Source organism: Scyliorhinus canicula, chromosome 2 (genome assembly GCF_902713615.1).
Source record: "Scyliorhinus canicula chromosome 2, sScyCan1.1, whole genome shotgun sequence".
In the NCBI taxonomy this organism is placed as follows: Eukaryota; Metazoa; Chordata; class Chondrichthyes; order Carcharhiniformes; family Scyliorhinidae; genus Scyliorhinus; species Scyliorhinus canicula.
In genome coordinates this window covers 6,912,180-6,931,873 of record NC_052147.1, presented here as the reverse complement: position 1 = coordinate 6,931,873, position 19,694 = coordinate 6,912,180, and the positions used below count along the sequence as shown (strand labels likewise).

Genomic DNA, 19,694 nt, shown 5'->3' with positions numbered 1-19,694 from the left:
TGATGTGAGCTTTGCCAGCAAGGCCAGCATTCATTGCTCATCCCCTGATCACTCTTGAATGAAGTGGGCTATTTCAGGGGGGTGTTAGGAGTCAACCACATTGTGGATCTGGAGTCACATGCAGGCCAGACCAGGCAGATTTCCTTCCCTAAAGGGCATTAGTGAACCAGGTGGGTTTTTACGAAAACCAAAGAGACTAGTTTTATATTCCTGATTTATTAACCAAATTCAAATTCCACCAAGTGCCGTGGTGAAATCTGAACCATGTCCCCAGAGGATTAGCCTGGGCTGCTGGATTACTATTCCTGTGACATTAACATTACGCACTGTTTACTGTCTGTAAGAAGGGACGCAGGTCCAAGGAAACCCACAGCCAAGGTCGATGTCCATTTTGTTTCAAATCAAAATAAGCAAATAAAAGGACGTGGAAGCTTCGGAGAGTATGAAGAAGGTTCACCAGGAGGTTGCCTGGTCTCGAGGTTGTTGGCTATGAGGAAAGGTTGAATAAACTAGGATTGATTTCACTGGAAAGAAGAAGGCTGAGGGGAGACCTGATAGAGGTCTACAAAATTATGAGAGGCATAGACAGGGTGGAAAGTCAGAAGCTTTTTCAAAGGGTGGAAGTGTCAATTACAAGGGGGCACAGGTTCAAGGTGAGAGGGGGAAAGTTTAAGGGAGATGTGCAGGGTAAGATTTTCACACAGAGTGGTGGGTGCCTGGAATGCGCTGCCAGAGGATGTGGGCCCCCCGCCTCGCCTCGGCCCCGCCCCCCCCCCCGCCTTGGCCCTGCCCCCCCCCCGCCTCGGCCCTGCCCCCGCCCCCCCCCCCCCCCCCCCCCCCCCCAAAGGGCGCTGAAGTTCAGCTTGCCCGGGGCGCCAGCAACCCTAGGGCCGGCGCTGGTGGAAGCAGCAACGTTGGCAACATTTAAGAGGCACCTGGATGGATACATGAATAGGTAGGAAATAGAGGGCTATGGATTGAGTAAGGGCAGAAAGTTTTTGATTTTAGTTAGGGAATCATGATCGGCACAAGCTTGGAGGGTCGAAGGTCCTGTTCCTGTGCCGTAGTTTTCTTTGTTCTTTGTTTTGTTCTTTGAAGCACACGCAAAATCAAAGTAGAATAATATGGTTTAACAAGAGGCCATTCAGCTGATTATGGATATGTAGCTCAACAGATAATCCAATTACTCCCTCTTCTTTTTCTTTCCCAACAGACCTGAAAATATTTTCCCTGCAGGTATATATCCAATTCTCATTTGCAAGTTACTATTGAATTTGCTTCCAATACCCTTTCAGGCAGCACATTCCGGGTAACAAAAATTCACTCCATAAAAAGAATGTTTCCTCATCTCATCCTTTTAGATTTTTCACGTGGACAGAGGTACAGTGAAAAGTATTGTTCTGCGTACAGTCTACGCAGATCATGATTTTGTCAATCACCTTAAATGTGTTCTCTGGTTACTGATCCTAGAGCCACTGGAAACTGTTTATTTTTTCAACCAAAATCTACCAAATTTTGAACATCTCTACCAAATCTCTAATTCGTAACCCTCCCTTACTCTGAAGAGAGCAACTCTTAGTTTCTCCAATCTCTATATATCTAAAGTCAAGTCTTTCCTTCCTTATATCCCTCTCTGGGTGGCTCGAGATATGCATGCTACAGGCGTATGGTGTAAACTAAAAGGAGTTTATTAAGGAAGATAAAAGGCAAGTTTTGTACAGGCACAGAGTAACTATATACAGGTGCTCACGCCCCAGCTCCAGGGTTTACTCTGATTGGCCAAACTCCCTGGCCACGTGCTGTCATGCTATTGGTCGGGGTTCATGTGCTTCTGCGTGATTAGCTCTGACCCTGTCACATGGGCCCATGAGCCAACCCCCTAATGGGGCCATGCTACCACACTATCCACCCAATTCCTTTTGCAAACCAGCCAGTCCTAGAAAAAGCCCCTCCCAATTCACTTACAACTGCACTTTCAAAATGCCAATTGTTTAATATGATATTTCTGTAGATAAGGTAAAGTCACCATAGTCCCAGATGACAAAGGCTGCTCTCTCCTTTGAGGGGGTGGGTTGACTGGTGGTGATTTAACTCGAGGATCACCACACCTCAGGAAAGGGGCAGGGTTGAGACGGTGGGGTCTTCATGAATAACCTCAGCTGGTACGGGAACTGAACCCGGGCTGCTGGCCTTTCTCTACATCACAAACCAGCTGACTAGAGCTTTCTGCAGGTCCACATCTTCTCAATGACACTTCCACCTCCATCTTTAATGTCATGGTCCCATGCCATGGGTGTTATCCCAATATTCATCTTCACCTCCTTAAATCCAAGGAATGTAAATTTGAGTCGATATGGTGTACGGCTGGTTTAGCCTTTCACGGTCAATGTGGCTGGACCATAAAGTACTATTAGGGTTCCAGCACACATAAAAATAGCTCACTATTTTGGGATTAATAATTACCTGTATTATTGTCACAAGTAGGCATACATTAACACTGCAATGATGTTCGGGTACACTAAGAGAGAATTCAGAATGTCCAAATTACCTGACAGCACGTCTTTCGGACTTGCGGGAGGAAACCGGGGCACCCGGAGGAAACCCACACAGACACAGGGAGAACATGCAGACTCCACACAGACAGTAACCTCAGCCAGGAATCGAACCTGGGACCCTGGCGCAATGAAGCAACGGTGCTGCGCATGCGGGAATGCAAAGATAACCCCTGTCCCCTCACTATTCCACCATCAACTCCAACAAGTGCAAGGAGTTCATGAACATCTTTGTCACCAGGATTAAGACCATCCAAGTAGCCTTTGCTACTTTTCTCCCAACCCCAGCTTCCGGGGCAAACCTCATCAAAGGCCCTCTCCTGCCCGAACCCTGAACTCACATTTCTCCCCAGCTTTCTCATATCACCCCACATAGACTCACTGAATTCACTTTGTCCAGCATGGGTTCAATTCCCGTACCAGCTGAGGTTTTCCTTCTCAACCTTGCCCCTTTCCTGAGGTGTGATGATCCTCAGGTTCGATCACTCCAGCTCCCTCAACCTACTTTCACTAAACTGCTGATATCTCTTCAGATACTATCCCTCTCTCCATAAAATCGTCAATCATCATCACTCCTCATAAAATGTACATGGCCCACACTCCTCGCAAACCACCACCCCTTCTCAGACCTCCCTTTCCTCTCCAAATTGCTTGAATTCTTGCTGCCTTCCGAGTGCATGTACATCTTTTCCAGAATTCTATATTTGAATCCCTCCAATCATGTTCCCTTCACTGCCACAAAACCAAAATGACTCTTACCAAGGTCAGGAATGGTGGCAGTAGTGGAGTCGTGCCAGCCACCCTAGACATAAAAATCACAGAGCAGAGGTGACTACAGGAGCTACCACATGTCAAGGCAGGGTGCTAAGGCAGGTGGTTTAAAAGACCTGCCTTGGTTCATTGGCACTATGTCCCAGCTCTTTTCTAAACATTAGGTCCTCTAGCACACAGCCCTCACACTCCCTTACCAACCCCACCCACCTCCCATGCTCATACTTGCCAACTTATGCCAACCCAAGCCCTCCATTTATTCCATACCAACTTATGAACCCCCACCCATCCCACAACCCATTCCAACCCCAATGTCAACTCATGCCAAGTCATTCACTTCACACCTACCCCCATTCCTCCTTATTATCCTGATGTCAGCTTATCCAATATCCACTATGGGTGACCTCAGGAGCCATGCTGAAATGAAATAAAGTTCTAAATACCAGTTGCAGACTTTTCCTTTTAAATAAAACACACTCATTCACAAAAGCTCATTCAATACATTTAAATCCCATCAAGCACTTAATCTATTATAAAAACAAATTTGATTTTGGATTCATAACCTATCAAAGAGAACCAATCTTTTATAATCTCGGAGCTTCAATTAAACTGTGAACTTACAATATTCCCCACTGTGATAACCAAAGGTTATGAAACCCAGTCAAGCAATAAAGGGGTCAACAAACGCTCTTATTAAAAAGTGCTGTGTCACAGACACAGATGGGCAGTTTTTCTTCCTCAATTCTTAAAGAGCAGGGGCTTTAAATAACTTGATGATTTGTCAGTTCTACCTACTTTATCCACCCTTCAAGACTACCCTAGAAATTTGTAATCTCCACTTCACAAGACAAGACCCTTGCTTCAGCAAAAACTGGGTCCATTTGAACTCAAACATCAAATTCAAATGACCCGGCTGAGTTTGCATTTTCCACATGTGGGAGTCCCCTGGATTTGCGGGTGGGAATGCCAGATCCGGTGTCCATCAAACATTTTGAATATGCCATGGACTCTTGAGAACTCCAAAGAAATACAGGCATTTGTCTCCCATGCTCATTTCCATATCCTTACAGCTCCTCCACTCTATTGCTTCAATTTTAGAAAAATGGGATTTAAATTCACAAAAAAATAATTGGTGCTTAAGATTGGAGACAGCAAGGGAATGAGTCAAGTTATCCCACTGCATCACAAGTGGCATTGACGGAACAGAGTCTGCGTCTCCAATCCAGAAATTAAAGCTCAGGTGTCAGGCTACAAATGGTAACAGAAGCACAGTTGGATGTTTATTTTACAACTGCTTTATTACCAGCAGGCATTGCATAATGATGCAATGATAGGATCAGCCTCAACAAGTCAACCGTCAGAACAAAAGAGGCACAGAGCAGAGGTGAGAGGCCCAACAATGTGCAGTATCACTTGCGACTCCTCAGATATTGAGGTACTCCATATACAAATGAAGCAAGACCTGGACAGCATTCAGGCTTGGGCTGATAACTGACAAGTAACATTCATACCACACAAGTCCCAAACAATGACTATTACCAAGAGCGAATTTAACCATCTCCCCATAGCATTCAATGGCTTTACCATTACTGACTCCCCACCATCAACATCCTGGAGTTACCAGTGACCAGAACTTAAAACTGGATCAGTTACATAAATACTCTGACTACAACAGCAGATCAGATGTTGGGACTTCTACGGAGAGTAACTCACCTCCTGACTCCCAAAGACTGTCCACCATCCTTAAACATTCACTTCCTCCACCAGCAATGTATGATGGCAGCAGAGTATACCTATACAATATGCACGACAGAAACTCACCAAGGCTCTTTCAAAAACACCTTGCAAACCATTAATCTCCACCATAAGGGTGGCATACATATGGGAATCATCAGCTGCAAATTCCCCTCCAAGTCATGTATCATTTTGACTTGAATCCACTGCTTTACTGTCACTGGGTCAAAATCCTAGAACTCAAACAACACTATGGGTACATCCACGGATGGACTGCAGTGGTTCAAGAAAGTGGGTCACCAATTCTCAAAGGCACTTAGGGATAGGCAACAAAAACTAGCCTTTCCAGTGTCACAGATCCTACGACAGAATAAAAAGCAACTAAGACAATGTCTATTCAATTTACAAGCTTAATTATTTGTATCTGCAGTGAAATTACTTTCATCATGGCAGCACAGTAGCATAGTGGTTAGCACAGTTGCTTCACAGCTCCATGGTCCCAGGTTAGATTTCCGGCTGGGTCACTGTCTGTGCGGAGTCTGCACGTTCTCCCAGTGTCTGCGTGGGTTTCCTCCGGGTGCTCCGGTTTCCTCCCACAATCCAAAGATGTGCAGGTTAGGTGGGTTGGCCGTGATAAATTGCCCTTAGTGTCCAAAAAAAAAAACTTTAAACGTTAAGTGGGGATTATTGGGTTACGGGGATTGGGTAGATACGTGGTTTTCAGTCGGGTGCTCTTTGTAAGAGCTGGTGCAGACTCGATGGGCCGAATGGCCTCCTTCTGCACTGTAAATTCTATGATTCTATGATCTTCTGGCAGTAAGCAACTCGTTCAAAACAGAAACAAAACCGACTGGGAAGGGACAACCAGTCAGTCAACATCTAAAGACGAATTTCTTGCCAGAACGCTGACAAATGGAGTCCCACCCAAATCATTAACCTGTGCTGTCTTTTTTCAGCTGTTGATCTATCCCCAGCATTTCCAGGTTTCCTTTTGCCACTTCAAGTCTAAAACAAGGAAACAGGCCATTGGCCCATCTGGCTTATGCTGAGGTTCATACACTCCATTTATGCCTTCTAATCCTCTATCGACATTACCCTCTATTCCCATTCCTCCCCCAGTGTTACCCTCTATTCCCATTTCCCCCCCGTGTTTATCTACCTTCACATTAAATGCATCCATGCTGTTCATCGGTACCACTCCTTGTGGTAGAGAGTTCCACATTTCAACCATTTTCTGAATTAATAAGTTTCCCTGAAACATTTAACATTGGTGGTATGTGTGTTTGAATCACAAGGTTCCAGGTTCAAATCCTATTCTCGGACCCTAACACAAAATTCAAAGCTGACACTCTCTCGGTACAGTACTATCAGAAGTATTGTCTTTCGGGTTAGACAGTAAACCCAACTGCAGGCTCAGGAAAATGTAAAAGATCCATGACACCATTTCAAAGTAGAGCAAACGAGTGATCCTTGGTGTTCCGGCCAATGTTTATCCCTCAATTAAGTACACAAAAACAGATTATCTAGTCATTATCACATTGCTGTTGGTAGGTGTGTGCTGTGCACAAACTGACTGTCACGTTTCCCACAACAGTTACTACACTTCATAAAGTGCTTTGAGACATCTGTGATCTGTATAAAGTAACATTGTGACGATCTCTCGTAGCTAAATAACCATACAAGACTCACACATGGAAAACATCCTTTGGGGAGGCTACCAAGGATAGGCTGGCACAATAGATCTGTATTCAGGAACTGAGTCAGTGCTAAGAGTACAGCGAGAAGGATTGCCAATCCTTCCCCACTCAGATAGTCCCTGAAGTTCCCACTAATTTTCTTCTGTTCACTGCTGCAAGCAACACAAGGCTGTAAAAACAAATCAAAGGGGCACTTAAAAATGATTTTATTCTACTATTCTTCTAACATTTTTATGAGCCATACAAATATTGAAAATGGGGGAAGGGTGTTTGATCTGGGCAAATTGCTGGGGGGAGGGGTGGCAAGTCATCTAATTCAATCTCCATGATTATGTCCAACCTGTGTTGACAACCCGAGTATCAAATGCCTGTTCATCTGTCTTTTGGCGGTAAGCCACATGTTCTACAGGAAGTCATCTTGCCAGCTCCTTACCAACCAAACCCCTGGATTTTAATAAAGAATAAAGCTGAAAAATTCGAAATTTGAAGTGATATATTCTCCTGGTTCCTAGTTGCAATGTCAGAGTTAGAAAACATAAAAAAGGTTGGTGGGGGAAAAGAGGGAAAGGGAGAGAAGGAAGGGGAAAGGGAAAGAGGGAAGCGGGAAGGGAGAGAGGGAAGGGGGAAAGGGCGAGAGGGAAGCGGAAGGGAGAGAGGGAGGGGGGGGGAAGGGAGAGAGAGAGGGGGGGAAGGGAGAGAGGGAGGGGGAAGGGAGAGAGGGAGGGGGGAAAGGGAGAGAGGGAGGGGGGAAGGGAGAGAGGGAGGGGGAAGGGAGAGAGGGAGGGGGGAAGGGAGAGAGGGAGGGGGGAAGGGAGAGAGGGAGGGGGGAAGGGAGAGAGGGAGGGGGGAAAGGGAGAGAGAAAGCAGGGGGGAAAGGGAGAGAGAAAGCAGGGAGGGAGGGGGAAGGGAGCATTCTCTCAATGCCTTTTCCCTAAAGATAGTGTCAGGTAAACAGCGATAGTTTTAAGGGATTATATTTGTACAGATAAATATTCAAAATAAGGTGTAGTTTTAAGTGGGCGGCATGGTGTTCGCTGGTAGCATTGCTGCCTCACAGCGCCAGGGACATGGGTTAGATTTTGACCTTGGGTGACTGTGTGGAGCTGCACATTTTCCCCGTGTCTGTGTGGGTTTCCTTCCACAGTCCAAATATGTGCGGGTTAGATGGATTCCCCTTTAAGTGTCCAAATGTTCAGGTGGGGTAAAGGGGTTACAGGAATGGGCAGGGGAGTGGGCTCTCTTGGAGATTCGATGCAGACTCGATGGGCTGAATTGGCCTCCTTATACACTGAGAGATTCTATGATTCTATAATTTAGTGTTCTGTGCAAGGAAAGGTAAACCTATAGTTAGATTCATGCTAAACAAAGAAGTTTGCATCTGGGGGTTTTGCTTCTGTTGTGTATGGAGAGATTACGTTGTGGAAAGTAAATAAAAGCTGGGAGAAGTGCTTTAAATCAGGCCCCTTTAGACTTTTTGAGTTTAGTTTTATATATATCGGATATATTGAAGTTGAAGATCGGAAGACGGGAGTGAACATCTCTCAGCTCTGCCAGAAGAAAATCTGGACAAAGCAAGAAGGCTGCAAAAGGCAGATTTCCCAAATTACCGGATAAAGTCCAGACAACCAGGAATTGGGACAGAAAGAATGTCTTAGGAAAACTGAAGTTAGTTAAGGGAGCAGAGGCCAAGAAGTTGAACAAGGTACTGTTCAGGAGAATTCAGAGAAAAGCAAATAAAGTGGTCTAAATTGAAGAGACAGCTGCAGTATCTAGATTTCAACTGGAAAAGCAGACTTCAGAGGTAAATCAAATGCTTGGTGCCATCTTAACACAGTCTTGGAATCAACAGTCAAAACAATTGTGCAACAGTCAATATAAATGAATCCTGAAGGGGGAAGATGCAAAACCTGGAAGTGAAATCTTGATGGAAGCAGCTGAGAAAAATCATTTTTTAAAAAAGATTTGAAAGTGTGTCTTTTTGAAAGGTGAGTTTGAAATCACTCGTGTGGAAGCTGGAGTTCAGTGAGACAAGGCGGGTCACAGTATACAAATCACCTGAAGGTATTTTGAGGAGAACGTCACTCAGGTTCAGAGTGGAATACGACCACAGCCAGCCTGTGTTTAAAGGGACTGTGTTACTGAGACCATGATAGCCCAAGATATACTTAGTAACCCTAGTTAACCTTAAGTCCCTTATTCATGAAGCGTATATTCATGAAGCTAAAGGGGGTGTAAACGAGTATTGCATCTTAATCAAATTTTTCATGTTTAATAAATATATTTTTTCTTGTTGCAACTAATTTGAGATCCCGTGCCTCTGTTCCTCATGTATTCTGGAAAAAGCCAGGGTTCCATTCTGGTATCTTCCCAACCAGTTAGAACATCAACTGGGATCACAACAAAACAATAGTAAGTGCGCACAGTGGCACAATCAGATTTACTTTTTTAGCAGTCTGCAGATCTGCAATTGACGCAGAGAAAGCTCTCCCAATTTAAGATGATAAAGAAACAGGAGCAGGATTAGACTGTACAATCTCTCAAACCTGCTCAGCTATTCAGCAAGATCTCGGCTTATCTGATCTTGGCCTCAACTCTACTTTTTTGCCTGTTCCCCATCACTTAAAATTTTTTTTTAAAAGATCTGTCACCTGTGTCTAAAAATCCTACACTCCCTCAATCTCACTGGAACAAACAGGGGAAGTTGCACAGGAAGGGCGAACCAGCACCATGGAGCAATTTACATTCGCTTAATTAGCAAGTCGAAGGGAAGAAATGAGTGTTTGTAAAGTACTAAGAATAAATTAACACCACAGTTTTAGTGTGATGATGGAGTGGTTTGCCTGCTCACTGGTGCTAATCCTGCAGTGCTCGAGTTAAGCCCCGACTTGAATACAAATGCTAAATGAGCGCAACTGCCTCGTTTAACACAGCATGGAAAATACCTCCTAAATAGGACCTACCTTAAATTAAGTATAAATGACCACGCTTAACTCCTAATCATTGAAGTTTACACTGGTTGGAGTTGTATGTGGAAATGTTCTCCCCTTAAGAGAGCAAATCAGACATCACCGAGTGTGGGGTACTGCCTCCCTGATAATCAGCCTGAGACAGCACGCTGCAGTGTAATTGTTGATTTTATACTGTGTTGAGCTCATTAACTTTCAGATGAGAAGCTAAATGAAAGTCTAGTCTGCCTTCTTAAGGATCCTAAGGTTAGTATTTGAACAGGAACAGAGCATTTTCCCTGATGGTCTGGGTCAACATTCATCCCTCAACCATGATCATCAAACAGATTGTCTGCTGATTATCATATTGCTGTTTATGAAAACTTGTGCACAAATTTCCTACATTGCGACACTGTAACAACATCTCAGACAAGTACCTCATTGGCTGTGAAGCACCATGGGACGGCCCAATGTGGTGAAAGGAGCTATATGAATGCAATTTTAGGGGAAGATGATGGTGTAGGAGTAATGTCATTGGAATACAGAGACCCCAACAAATTCTCCAGGGACATGAAGCAAATCACACCACGGCAGCTGTTTAAATTAGAATTAAATTCACAAATTTGGAATTGAAGCTGGAGTCAGTAATGGTGACCCCTCGATTGTTGCATAACCCACCTGGTTCACTAATGCCCCCCCCCCCCCCTCCTCCTCCCCACACACACACCCACGCCTGGCAACCCCGGCCCGATCGTGTGCACTCTGAAAATACCAGCTTAGCACCTTGGCAGTGCCCACCTGGCAATGCCCATGCCTGCTGGCAGTGCCACTGGGGCACCTTGGAAGTACCAAGCTGGCACCCAGGTGGTACTGCCAAGGTGCCAGGCTGGCACTGCCAGGGAACCACCCTGTTCAAAGGGCATGCAGCTGGGGTCCTCTGATCCCCGTTTGTGGGGACCAGTGCTGAAAGGCATTTGCCCAAGGTCTCTGAGGGAATGGGGTTGAATCCCAAAGCCTCAGATACCTCGGCAACCTGCACATTAGAGTAAGGCTTACTGCCTCGTTATAATATGCAGATTTGCCAAAAAATGATCCTGCCCATTGTGGGCAGGATGCTTCTTGTAACCTGTCATGAGATTGTGTTGAAATTCACGAGGCGTTGCGAGCCGGGTGGATCCTGGGATCGGGGTGTCCCAGCTTTCACTGGCCACGCTGCACTGCAGCGAGATGCTTTTCCAGCGCAGCATGGCCGGAAGATCGCGCTCATGGTTGCAGGATGGTGGGGCAGAACTCTCCCAACCGGGACCAGATCCTGTGGCAAGAGAGGAGAGGTACAGGGAGTGTGGCCTGCTCTATTTCCCATTCCCAACACAATTATGCACCCGGGCTTTTGCACCACCTTCCGTGGCAGGGAAGGTTTTATGACACGCATCCTGCCATCATACACAAGTGCCATTTTTAAAAGGCACTTGACATTCCTGACTCACCATTGAAGAAAGAAGATGGACCTCCCCGAAGCTGGAAGATCCACTCGGTAGATGCTCCCCCCCTCCCCCCCCCCCCCCACCCACTGCGATGTTCCAGGCTCATTGGGGGCCTCCATTAGTCCCAACATCTACATGCCACATTGGTCCAGACATGTTCTGGATCGACAAGTTTTTCCACTGTCGTCACTAAGAATTGGGCGAGGTGCCAGAGAGAATTCATCTGCATCTTAATAACAGGATGTAAATCGGTTTTATGACATCCCCCAAAGGGATTCCCACATTTGCCTTGGTGGACTGCACCAAACGACCCCATTGTAATTTCACCCCAAAGTAAAAACGATTTTTTGGGCTGCCCACCAAATTCCCATTTAGGAAGGTCAGTAAGCTGGGAAAAGGTGGAGGGGTGGTTCTGTTAACTGATTGTATTAGCTCATTAGAGATGGATGATCGGGCAGCATGGCGGCGCGGTGGTTAGCACTGCAGTCTTACAACACCACGGTCCCAGGTTCGATCCCGGCCTTGGGTCACTGTCCGTGTGGAGTTTGCACATTCTCCCCGTGTTTGCGTGGGTTTCGCTCCCACAACCCAAAGATGTGCAGGGTAGGTGGATTGGCCACGCTAAATTGCCCCTTAATTGGAAAAAATGAATTGGGTACTCTAAATTTATTTTTAAATAAAAGAGATGGATGATCTAAACTCAGGAAACCCGGACGCCGAAGAAGTTTGGGTTGAAGTGAGAAATGATAAAGGCAAGAAATCATTTGTGGGAGTGGTGTACAGGCCCCCGAATTGTAACTACACTGTAGGGCAGAGTATGAAGGAACTTGTGAGAAAGGTATCAGTGATAACCATGGGAATTTTAATCGACATACAGACTGGAATAGTCAGATAGGCAAAGGTAGCAGAGATGAGGATCTCATAGAATGTTTTCTGGATAGTTAATTAGAACATAAGTTTCCGGAGCCAACCAAAGAGCAGGCTATACTTGACCTAGTATTGTTCAATGACATAGTATTAATGACCTCAGTGAAGGTAGCCCCCCCCCCCCCCCCCACCCCGAGGTAACGATCGTAATAGGATTGAATTTTGCAATTCAGTTTGAGAAAGGGAAGAGTGGGTCCAAGACTGCCATTTTAAAGTTAAATATGGACAACTATATTGGAATGAAAGCAGAGCTAGCTAAAGTGAACTGGCAAACAAGTTAAGGGCCAGGTCAATACAGATTCAGTTGCAGACATTTAAAGGGTTATTTCAGAATAAACAGAATAGATAAACTCCAACAAGAAAGAACATTTACCCATTATTGATAGTTAATGAAAGAAGTCAAGTACAGTATCAAACATGAACAAAAACTATATAATTGAGCAAAGACGGGTAGATCAGAAGATTTGAAAGACAGCAAAGAATAAAAGATTAATACTGAGGGACAAATTAAGAGTACAAGAGAAATCCAGCTAAAAGTAGAAAGGACCGATAGCAAGAGTTTTGATAGATACTTCAATAAGGAAAAAAAATAACAAAGCAATTGTCCTGTAGAAAACAAGCCTGGGAAATTAATAATGGAAAATAAAGCGATGCAAGATGAATTGAAAAGGTATTTCACAGAACAGAGGATATAAGTAACATCTCCGAAACAGCTGCATCAGGAATTAGAAGGTAGGAAGAAACTCAGGAAAGTTTGTGTGAAAGAAGTGGCCTGTGAGATAGTTGATCGTTTTAATTTGCAAAGTTCTCTGAATTTGCACAGGTAAGGAAGTAAATTGTGAAGAGCACATAGGGAGGCTACAAGGAGATACAGATATGTTATGTGAGTGGGCAAAGATCAGGTGCTGGATTCTCCAAAAATGGGGCTATGTCCTCACGCCAGCGTAAAAACGCTGGAGTTTTACTCTGGAGATTTCTTTAAAATGTTAGCAGCTATTCACCTACCCGCTGGGAGCTGGCAGGGCCCCGGAGGGCTTCTCGCAGCTTTAGCTGCGGATACAGGTCCTCGCATTTGCACGGCAGCGGCCTCAGGCGGCCGCGCCAAACACGATGGCAGACTCAGCCGATGGACCTGGATGAGGAAAGAAGGTCTCAACGATTGGACCTGCGCCACTACATATAACATGCCTGATTGCCGTCCTGATCGCCAATAAGGCCACCCCCCGGTACTTGATCCCCCCCAGCCCCACTGAGTCCGCAGCCGCCACCTGAGGTTGCCGACTGGCCAGACATGGTTAGAACCAATCAGTCGGGAGCATGGCAGTTTTGCCTGTAGAGGCCAGTTTTGCCTGGAGAATCGCTGGCAGGCCTCTGTCAATGGCCCCCCAGCCCCGCTGCGTAATCCACGCGCGAGCAATTCTCCGGGAGCGGCTCCGGCTACGATTCCCCCGCGAACATTGATTCTCCACCCCCACGCCAAACGCGATTATGACGTGGGACTGCGGAGAATCCTGCCCCTGGTAAATGACGTATAATTGTGATATTGTCCATTTTGTCAGGAAGAGTAAAAATAGCTGATTATCTAAATGATGAGAGATTTCAGAGCTCCGAGATGCTGAGGGATCTGGTGTCCTTAGTGCATGAATCACAAAAGGCTAGTATACAGCTTCAGCAATGAATTAGGAAAGCCAATAGAATTTTATTGTTTACTGGGAGGGGAATCGAATATGAAATGTACAGGGCATATCTGGAATACCGCATCAGGCCTATTGCAAGGCCCGATTCCAATGCTGGAACCGAATACGGGGCCCAGCCCAACCTGACTCAGGAAGACCCTGCCAGCGACCCTAAAGACTCCAAAAACAGTGGAGATCCCACTTGAGGACCCAAAAGTGTGAAAGGTGGACCTATCCTCGTGGAACCCCGGGTCTCGACCAGACCGCAAACATGCCGCTTGCTCCCCCCCCCCCCCCCCCCCCCAGTGACCCCAAAATCTCAACCTGTGCCTGGGACCTGGGACCTCTCCAGACGCAACCACTTACTTTCCACAAAGTCTGCTGTCTCCCATCAGATCCAGGGACCAACCAGAAGCAGCCGCCAACCAAGTAAGTGAGGGAAACGCGGTGGTCTGCAGGTGAGACTAAAACAACGCGGTTTCAAGTCTCCTCTCCCCAGCATACATCTAGCAACCGTCCAAGCGATCAAAAATAAGCTGGACGAGCTTAACACTAGATTTACCTCTCAGAGAGAAGTAAGGGACTCTGTGTGCTCTGTTTCATGGAGACATGGCTCACCCCTGCCTCACCGGACTGTGCCACACAACCCGACAGCTTCTCAATTCACCGGATGGACCGCACCGCATCATCAGGCCAAGTGAAGGGGTTTGCCTCCTCATCAACTCCTCCTGGTGCTCGGACGTGGCGACTCTGGCAAAATACTGTTCCCCCGGACCTGGAATACCTGACTGTGAAATGCCGCCCATTCTACCTTCCACTTCTGCCATCACCACAGCGTTCTACATCCACCCCAGATGGAAGTGAAATGAAATGAAATGAAAATCGCTTATTGTCACGAGTAGACTTCAATGAAGTTACTGTGAAATTAAATGAAATGAAAACGAGAAGAAAATCGCTTATTGTCACGAGTAGGCTTCAAATGAAGTTACTGTGAAAAGCCCCTAGTCGCCACATTCCGGCGCCGGTTCGGGGAGGCTGTTACGGGAATCGAACCGTGCTGCTGGCCTGCTTGGTCTGCTTTCAAAGCCAGCGATTTAGCCCAGTGTGCTAAACAGCCCCTGAAGAAGGCACTTGATGAATTGTGCTCTGCTGTAACTAACAGTGAAACATAACACCCGGAGGCCTTGTTCATCATGGCCAGGGACTTCAACAAGGCCAACTTCAAGACTGTATTGTCAAATTTCCACCAACACATCGCCTGTCCCACTAGGGGTAGCAATACCCTTCACCACAGCTACACAAACATCAAGGGCACCTACTGATCCATCCGCCAACTGACTTGGGAAAATCTTACCATAAGACTCCTTCTCCCAGCATACAAGCAGAAACTTAAGCGGGGGAATCCGGTTAAGAAAGTCATGCAATGCTGGTCAGAGGCAACGAAGAGCTCTTACGTGACTGCTGGAGTCAGTGGACTGCTCCATATTCAAGAACTTTAATGGCCAACTGAAATGAGTATGTCACCACCGTCACAGACTTCATTAGTAAGCGTGTAGAAGATTGCATGCCAAAGAAGGCAGTGCATACGTTCCCCAACCGGAAACCATGGTTTAATCGGAAGATTCACTCCCTAATGAAGGCCAAGTCTGAGGCGTTCAAGACAGGCGACTCTGACCAATACAAGAAATCCAGCTACGACCTCTGAAAAGCCATCAGGAATGCCAAGAGACAATAACAGACCATGCTGAAGTCACAGACGAATGACACGGACTTTCGTTGGTTGTGGTAAAGGCTTAAACAACATAACGGGCTGCAAAGCAAAGCAGAGTAGAATCTCCAGCAACATCACACCCCTCCCCGATGAACTCAATGCATTCTCAATGCAGGAAACCATCAAATCGTTGTCAACTGTCCCAGCTACCTCAGACACACCCATACCCACTGTCACCGCTCCAGAAGCCAGATCGGGTCCCGACGTAGTCCCTGGTTGTGCACTCAGACCCTGCACAGACCAACTGTCGGGTGTGTTCACAGACATGTTCCACCTCTCCCTCCTCCATTCCCAACTGCTTCAGGACCACCATCACATCGGTGCCAAAGAAGAACCAGGCAAAGTGCCTCACCAACTACAGTCCGCTGGCCTTGACATCTATCATAATGAAGTGCTTCGAGAGGTTGGTCATAAGACACAAACTCCCAGAATGCGGGGGAATCGTAGCCGGAGCTGCTCCCGGAGAATTACTCGCACGTGGATTACGCAGCGGGGCTGGGGGGCCATTGACAGAGGCCCGCCAGCGATTCTCCAGGCAAAACTGGCCTCTACCGGCAAAACTGCCATGTTCCCGACGGATTGGTTCTAATCATGTCTGGCCAGTCGGCAACCTCGGGTGGCGGCTGCGGACTCAGTGGGGCTGGGGGGGGGGGGGATCAAGTACCGGGGGGTGGCCTTAATGGCGATCAGGACGGCAATCAGGCATGTTACATGTAGTGGTGCAGGTCCAATCGTTGGGACCTTTCCTCATCCAGGTCCATCGGCTGAGTCTGCCATCGTGTTTGGCGCGGCCGCCTGAGGCCGCTGCCGTGCAAATGCGAGGACCTGTATCCGCAGCTAAAGCTGCGAGAAGCCCTCCGGGGCCCTGCCAGCTCCCAGTGGGTAGGTGAATAGCTGCTAATATTTTTAAGGAATCTCCAGAGTAAAACTCCAGCGTTTTTATGCTGGCGTGAGGACATAGCCCGATTTTTGGAGAATCCAGCATCTGGGGTGAGATTCTCCGCAAATGCGGAGAATCGTAAAGTTTTCTGATGACACGACCGTTGTGGGTCGGATCTCAAACAACAATGAGTCAGAATACAGGAGGGAGATAGAGAACCTAGCGGAGTGGTGCAACAACAATTATCTCTCCCTCACGTCAGCAAAACTAAGGAGCTGGTCATTGACTTCATGAAGCGAAGTATTGTACATACCCCTGTCAGCATCAACGGGGCCGAGGTGGAGATGGTTGACAGCTTCAAATTCCTAGGTATACATCACCAACAATCGTCCTGATCCACCCACGTTGATGCTATGACCAAGAAATCACAACAGCACTTACACTTCCTCAGGAAACAAGGAAATTCCATATGTTTTTACAATTTTTACAGATGCACCATAGAAAGCATCCTATCTGGCTGCATCACAGCCTGGTATGGCAACTGCTCGGCCCAGGACCGCAAGAAACTTCAGAGAGTCGTGAACACAGCCCAGTCCATCACACAAACCTGCCTCCCATCCATTGATTCCATCTACACCTCCCACTGCCTGGGGAAAGCGGGCAGCATAATCAAAGATCCCTCCCACCCGGCTTACTCACTCTTCCAACTTCTTCCATCGGGCAGGAGGTACAAAAGTCTGAGAACACGCACAAACAGACTCAAAAACAGCTTCTTCCCCCCTGTTACCAGACTCCTGAACGACCGTTATGGACTGAACTGATCTCCTCACACATTTTCTCTGAGTAGCACTGCACTCCTTATGCTCACCCGCTGTCTGTGTCTATGTATATACATTGTGTATTTATGCATGTCCAATTTTTTTTCACGTACGGAATGATCTGTCTGGACTGTATTCAGAACAATACTTTTCACTGTACCTTGGTACACAAGACTATAAAACAAATCAAAAAATCCAGACACCTGAACTTGGTTTGGGCCAGATTCGGCAGCAGCATTCCCAGCTCTGTTCCTCCCTTGCCTGCCCTTGGCAAACCCGGTCTGATCTTCCGTGATCATTTCTGGCAAGCGGCTCTCCAGCCACCTTGCCAGAGTTTTCGCTAGGACTTTGGCGTCAGTGTTCAGGAGTGAGATGGGTTTGTATGACCCACACTCTTGTCAGGTCTATTGTAACCTCCCTGTCTGATTCTGCACCACCCCCCCCTCCAACCCCCCCCCCCCCTACACAATGGTTCCCCCTTTCCCCCCGTATCGTTAAACTCCACATTGAGTTCATTGTCCCTCACTACTTCCTGCTGATCTCGTTCTTTCAGTCAAACTCGTTTGCGTCCTCCAGCGAGTGAAAATAGTGCCCGGGAATGAGGCCCAGTCTGGCTGGGTACAGCATACTGAACCGCACCTTGCTCTTAAAACAGTGCGGTTTTGGCCCCGTTAAATTCTGCCCGGCGTTTGGCCAAGTCAGCTCCAATGTCCTGGTCTAAGCAGTGATGTGGCCTTCCCACTTGCTCTTTGCCCACCTCCGGGTCTGCTCTTTATCCTGGAATCTGTGGAGCCTCAGTATCATTGCCAGTGGTGTGTCCAGTCTACCTCCGGGGGCTTGGCGAAGCCCTCCTCCCTGGCCAACTTTCCGAGTATCGATAGCACAAACTCCCCTCTGTGCCTACAGGCTCTGTCGATGGGACCTGTTTTCTTGGCCATCAACTTTAGCTCCTTCTGGGTCATGATCACCCTTGCCATCTCGGCTTTGAGCGAGGCGATCTGCTCCCAATGGTCCTTGGCTGCCTTTTTAGGGCCCACACCGTTGCCTCTTGAGCCCCCAGTCTCTGCTCCGCTCTGTCCATTGCCTCCGTTATGGGGGCCAACGCAGGCTCTATTGCTGACGTCATTGCCACCATGAGGTCTTCTTTTGCTGCCTCTTGTGTTTCTGGCGACTTTGGCTTTTCACAGTAACTTCATTGCAGGGTTAATGTAAGCCTACTTATGACAATAATAAAGATTAATTTATTACAAGGCAACTGCCGAGTGACATTCATTCAAAACTTGTTGAGATTGCTCCATCTCAAATTGAACAGTTGTGGGCCACGGCTATTAAAAAAGGGAAAATATTATAACTTTCTTTTCTAAATGTCTTCGTAATGACCCTCGACACTACAAACACAGCAAAAAACTGTGCTTTCTATTAAAGCACCGCCCCACCCCCAGTAAAGGTTTGAAGTGTTCAACTAAAAGTTATCAAGCTCTAAGCTACATTGCAAGTTCAAAGTTCTCCATCCAGCTTGACAAGAAAGAGAGAAAGTTAATGGACAGTAAAAGTAAACAGCAGGAAACAAAAAATTGGGAAGGGGTGGAGGAAATTGAATAATGGAATTCTTCTTGGAATGTGTGTGATATGCGGCGCAGCACGGTGGCACAGTGGTTAGCATTGCTGCCTACGGTGCTGAGGACCCGGGTTCGAATCCCAGCCCTGGGTCACTGTCCATGAGGAGTTTGCACATTCTCCCCGTGTCTGCGTAGGTTTTTTTTAGGGGCTGTTTAGCACACTGGGCCAAATCGCTGGCTTTGAAAGCAGACCAAGACAGGCCAGCAGCACGGTTCAATTCCCGTAACAGCCTCCCCGAACAGGCGCCGGAATGTGGCGACTAGGGGCTTTTCACAGTAACTTCATTGAAGCCTACTTGTGACAATAAGTGATTTTCATTTTCATTTTCATTAGTTGTCCTGACAGCTAAGTTGCTAATTCATTCAGGCATTAAGAGCCAGCTATGCAGCCTGGGACTGAAGTCTCATCTCGGTCAGTCAGGGTATAAGTGACAGGTCCTAACTGGCACACTTCATAGCTATCTAGCACTGTGCCAGCTCACCCAGTGTTTCTCATGCAGGGCAGACACCGTCTTGACAGTGAATGCTGATGGACTAATTCAGCTGTAAAACAATATTCACAGCTGAGCTTGGTCTGCTCCTCATTGGAGGCTCAAGCACATGTGTACTTCCAACTCACAAGGTGAGTATTTTGCTCATCAGCACCAACATTCCTTACCTTAATCATTACAAACGAATTGGTGAAGTGAAATGAGTCATGGTTGGGTTATTTCTGGATTACCGACGAGGATTTGAGAAATTAAGATTTAAAATATTAAAGCAGTTCAAGGCTAAAATATGTTCAAGCGGTTTGCACAATGATCCATACTTTTCCTAATCT

The 19,694-nt window shown here is 46.8% G+C and overlaps 2 protein-coding genes across 12 annotated transcripts in view; one reads left to right on the top strand and one right to left on the bottom strand.

Moving 5' to 3' along the window:
• Positions 1-19,694, top strand: part of LOC119979765 (cytosolic carboxypeptidase 3-like) — a 268,954-nt gene that overhangs the window by 73,111 nt on the left and 176,149 nt on the right. The gene's annotated exons all lie outside the window — the stretch shown is intronic.
• LOC119979743 (calmin-like) overlaps positions 1-19,694 on the bottom strand; it is a 106,924-nt gene that overhangs the window by 54,706 nt on the left and 32,524 nt on the right. Inside the window, exon 1 of one of the 3 annotated variants that reach the window (XM_038822367.1) lies at positions 6,747-6,779. The exons of the other annotated variants lie outside the window; for them this stretch is intronic. Within the exon in view, the coding sequence (XP_038678295.1) occupies positions 6,747-6,759 (13 nt within the window). The 5' untranslated portion in view covers positions 6,760-6,779. Of the gene's footprint in view, positions 1-6,746; positions 6,780-19,694 lie in introns of those variants that run through there. 3 annotated transcript variants of the gene reach the window in all.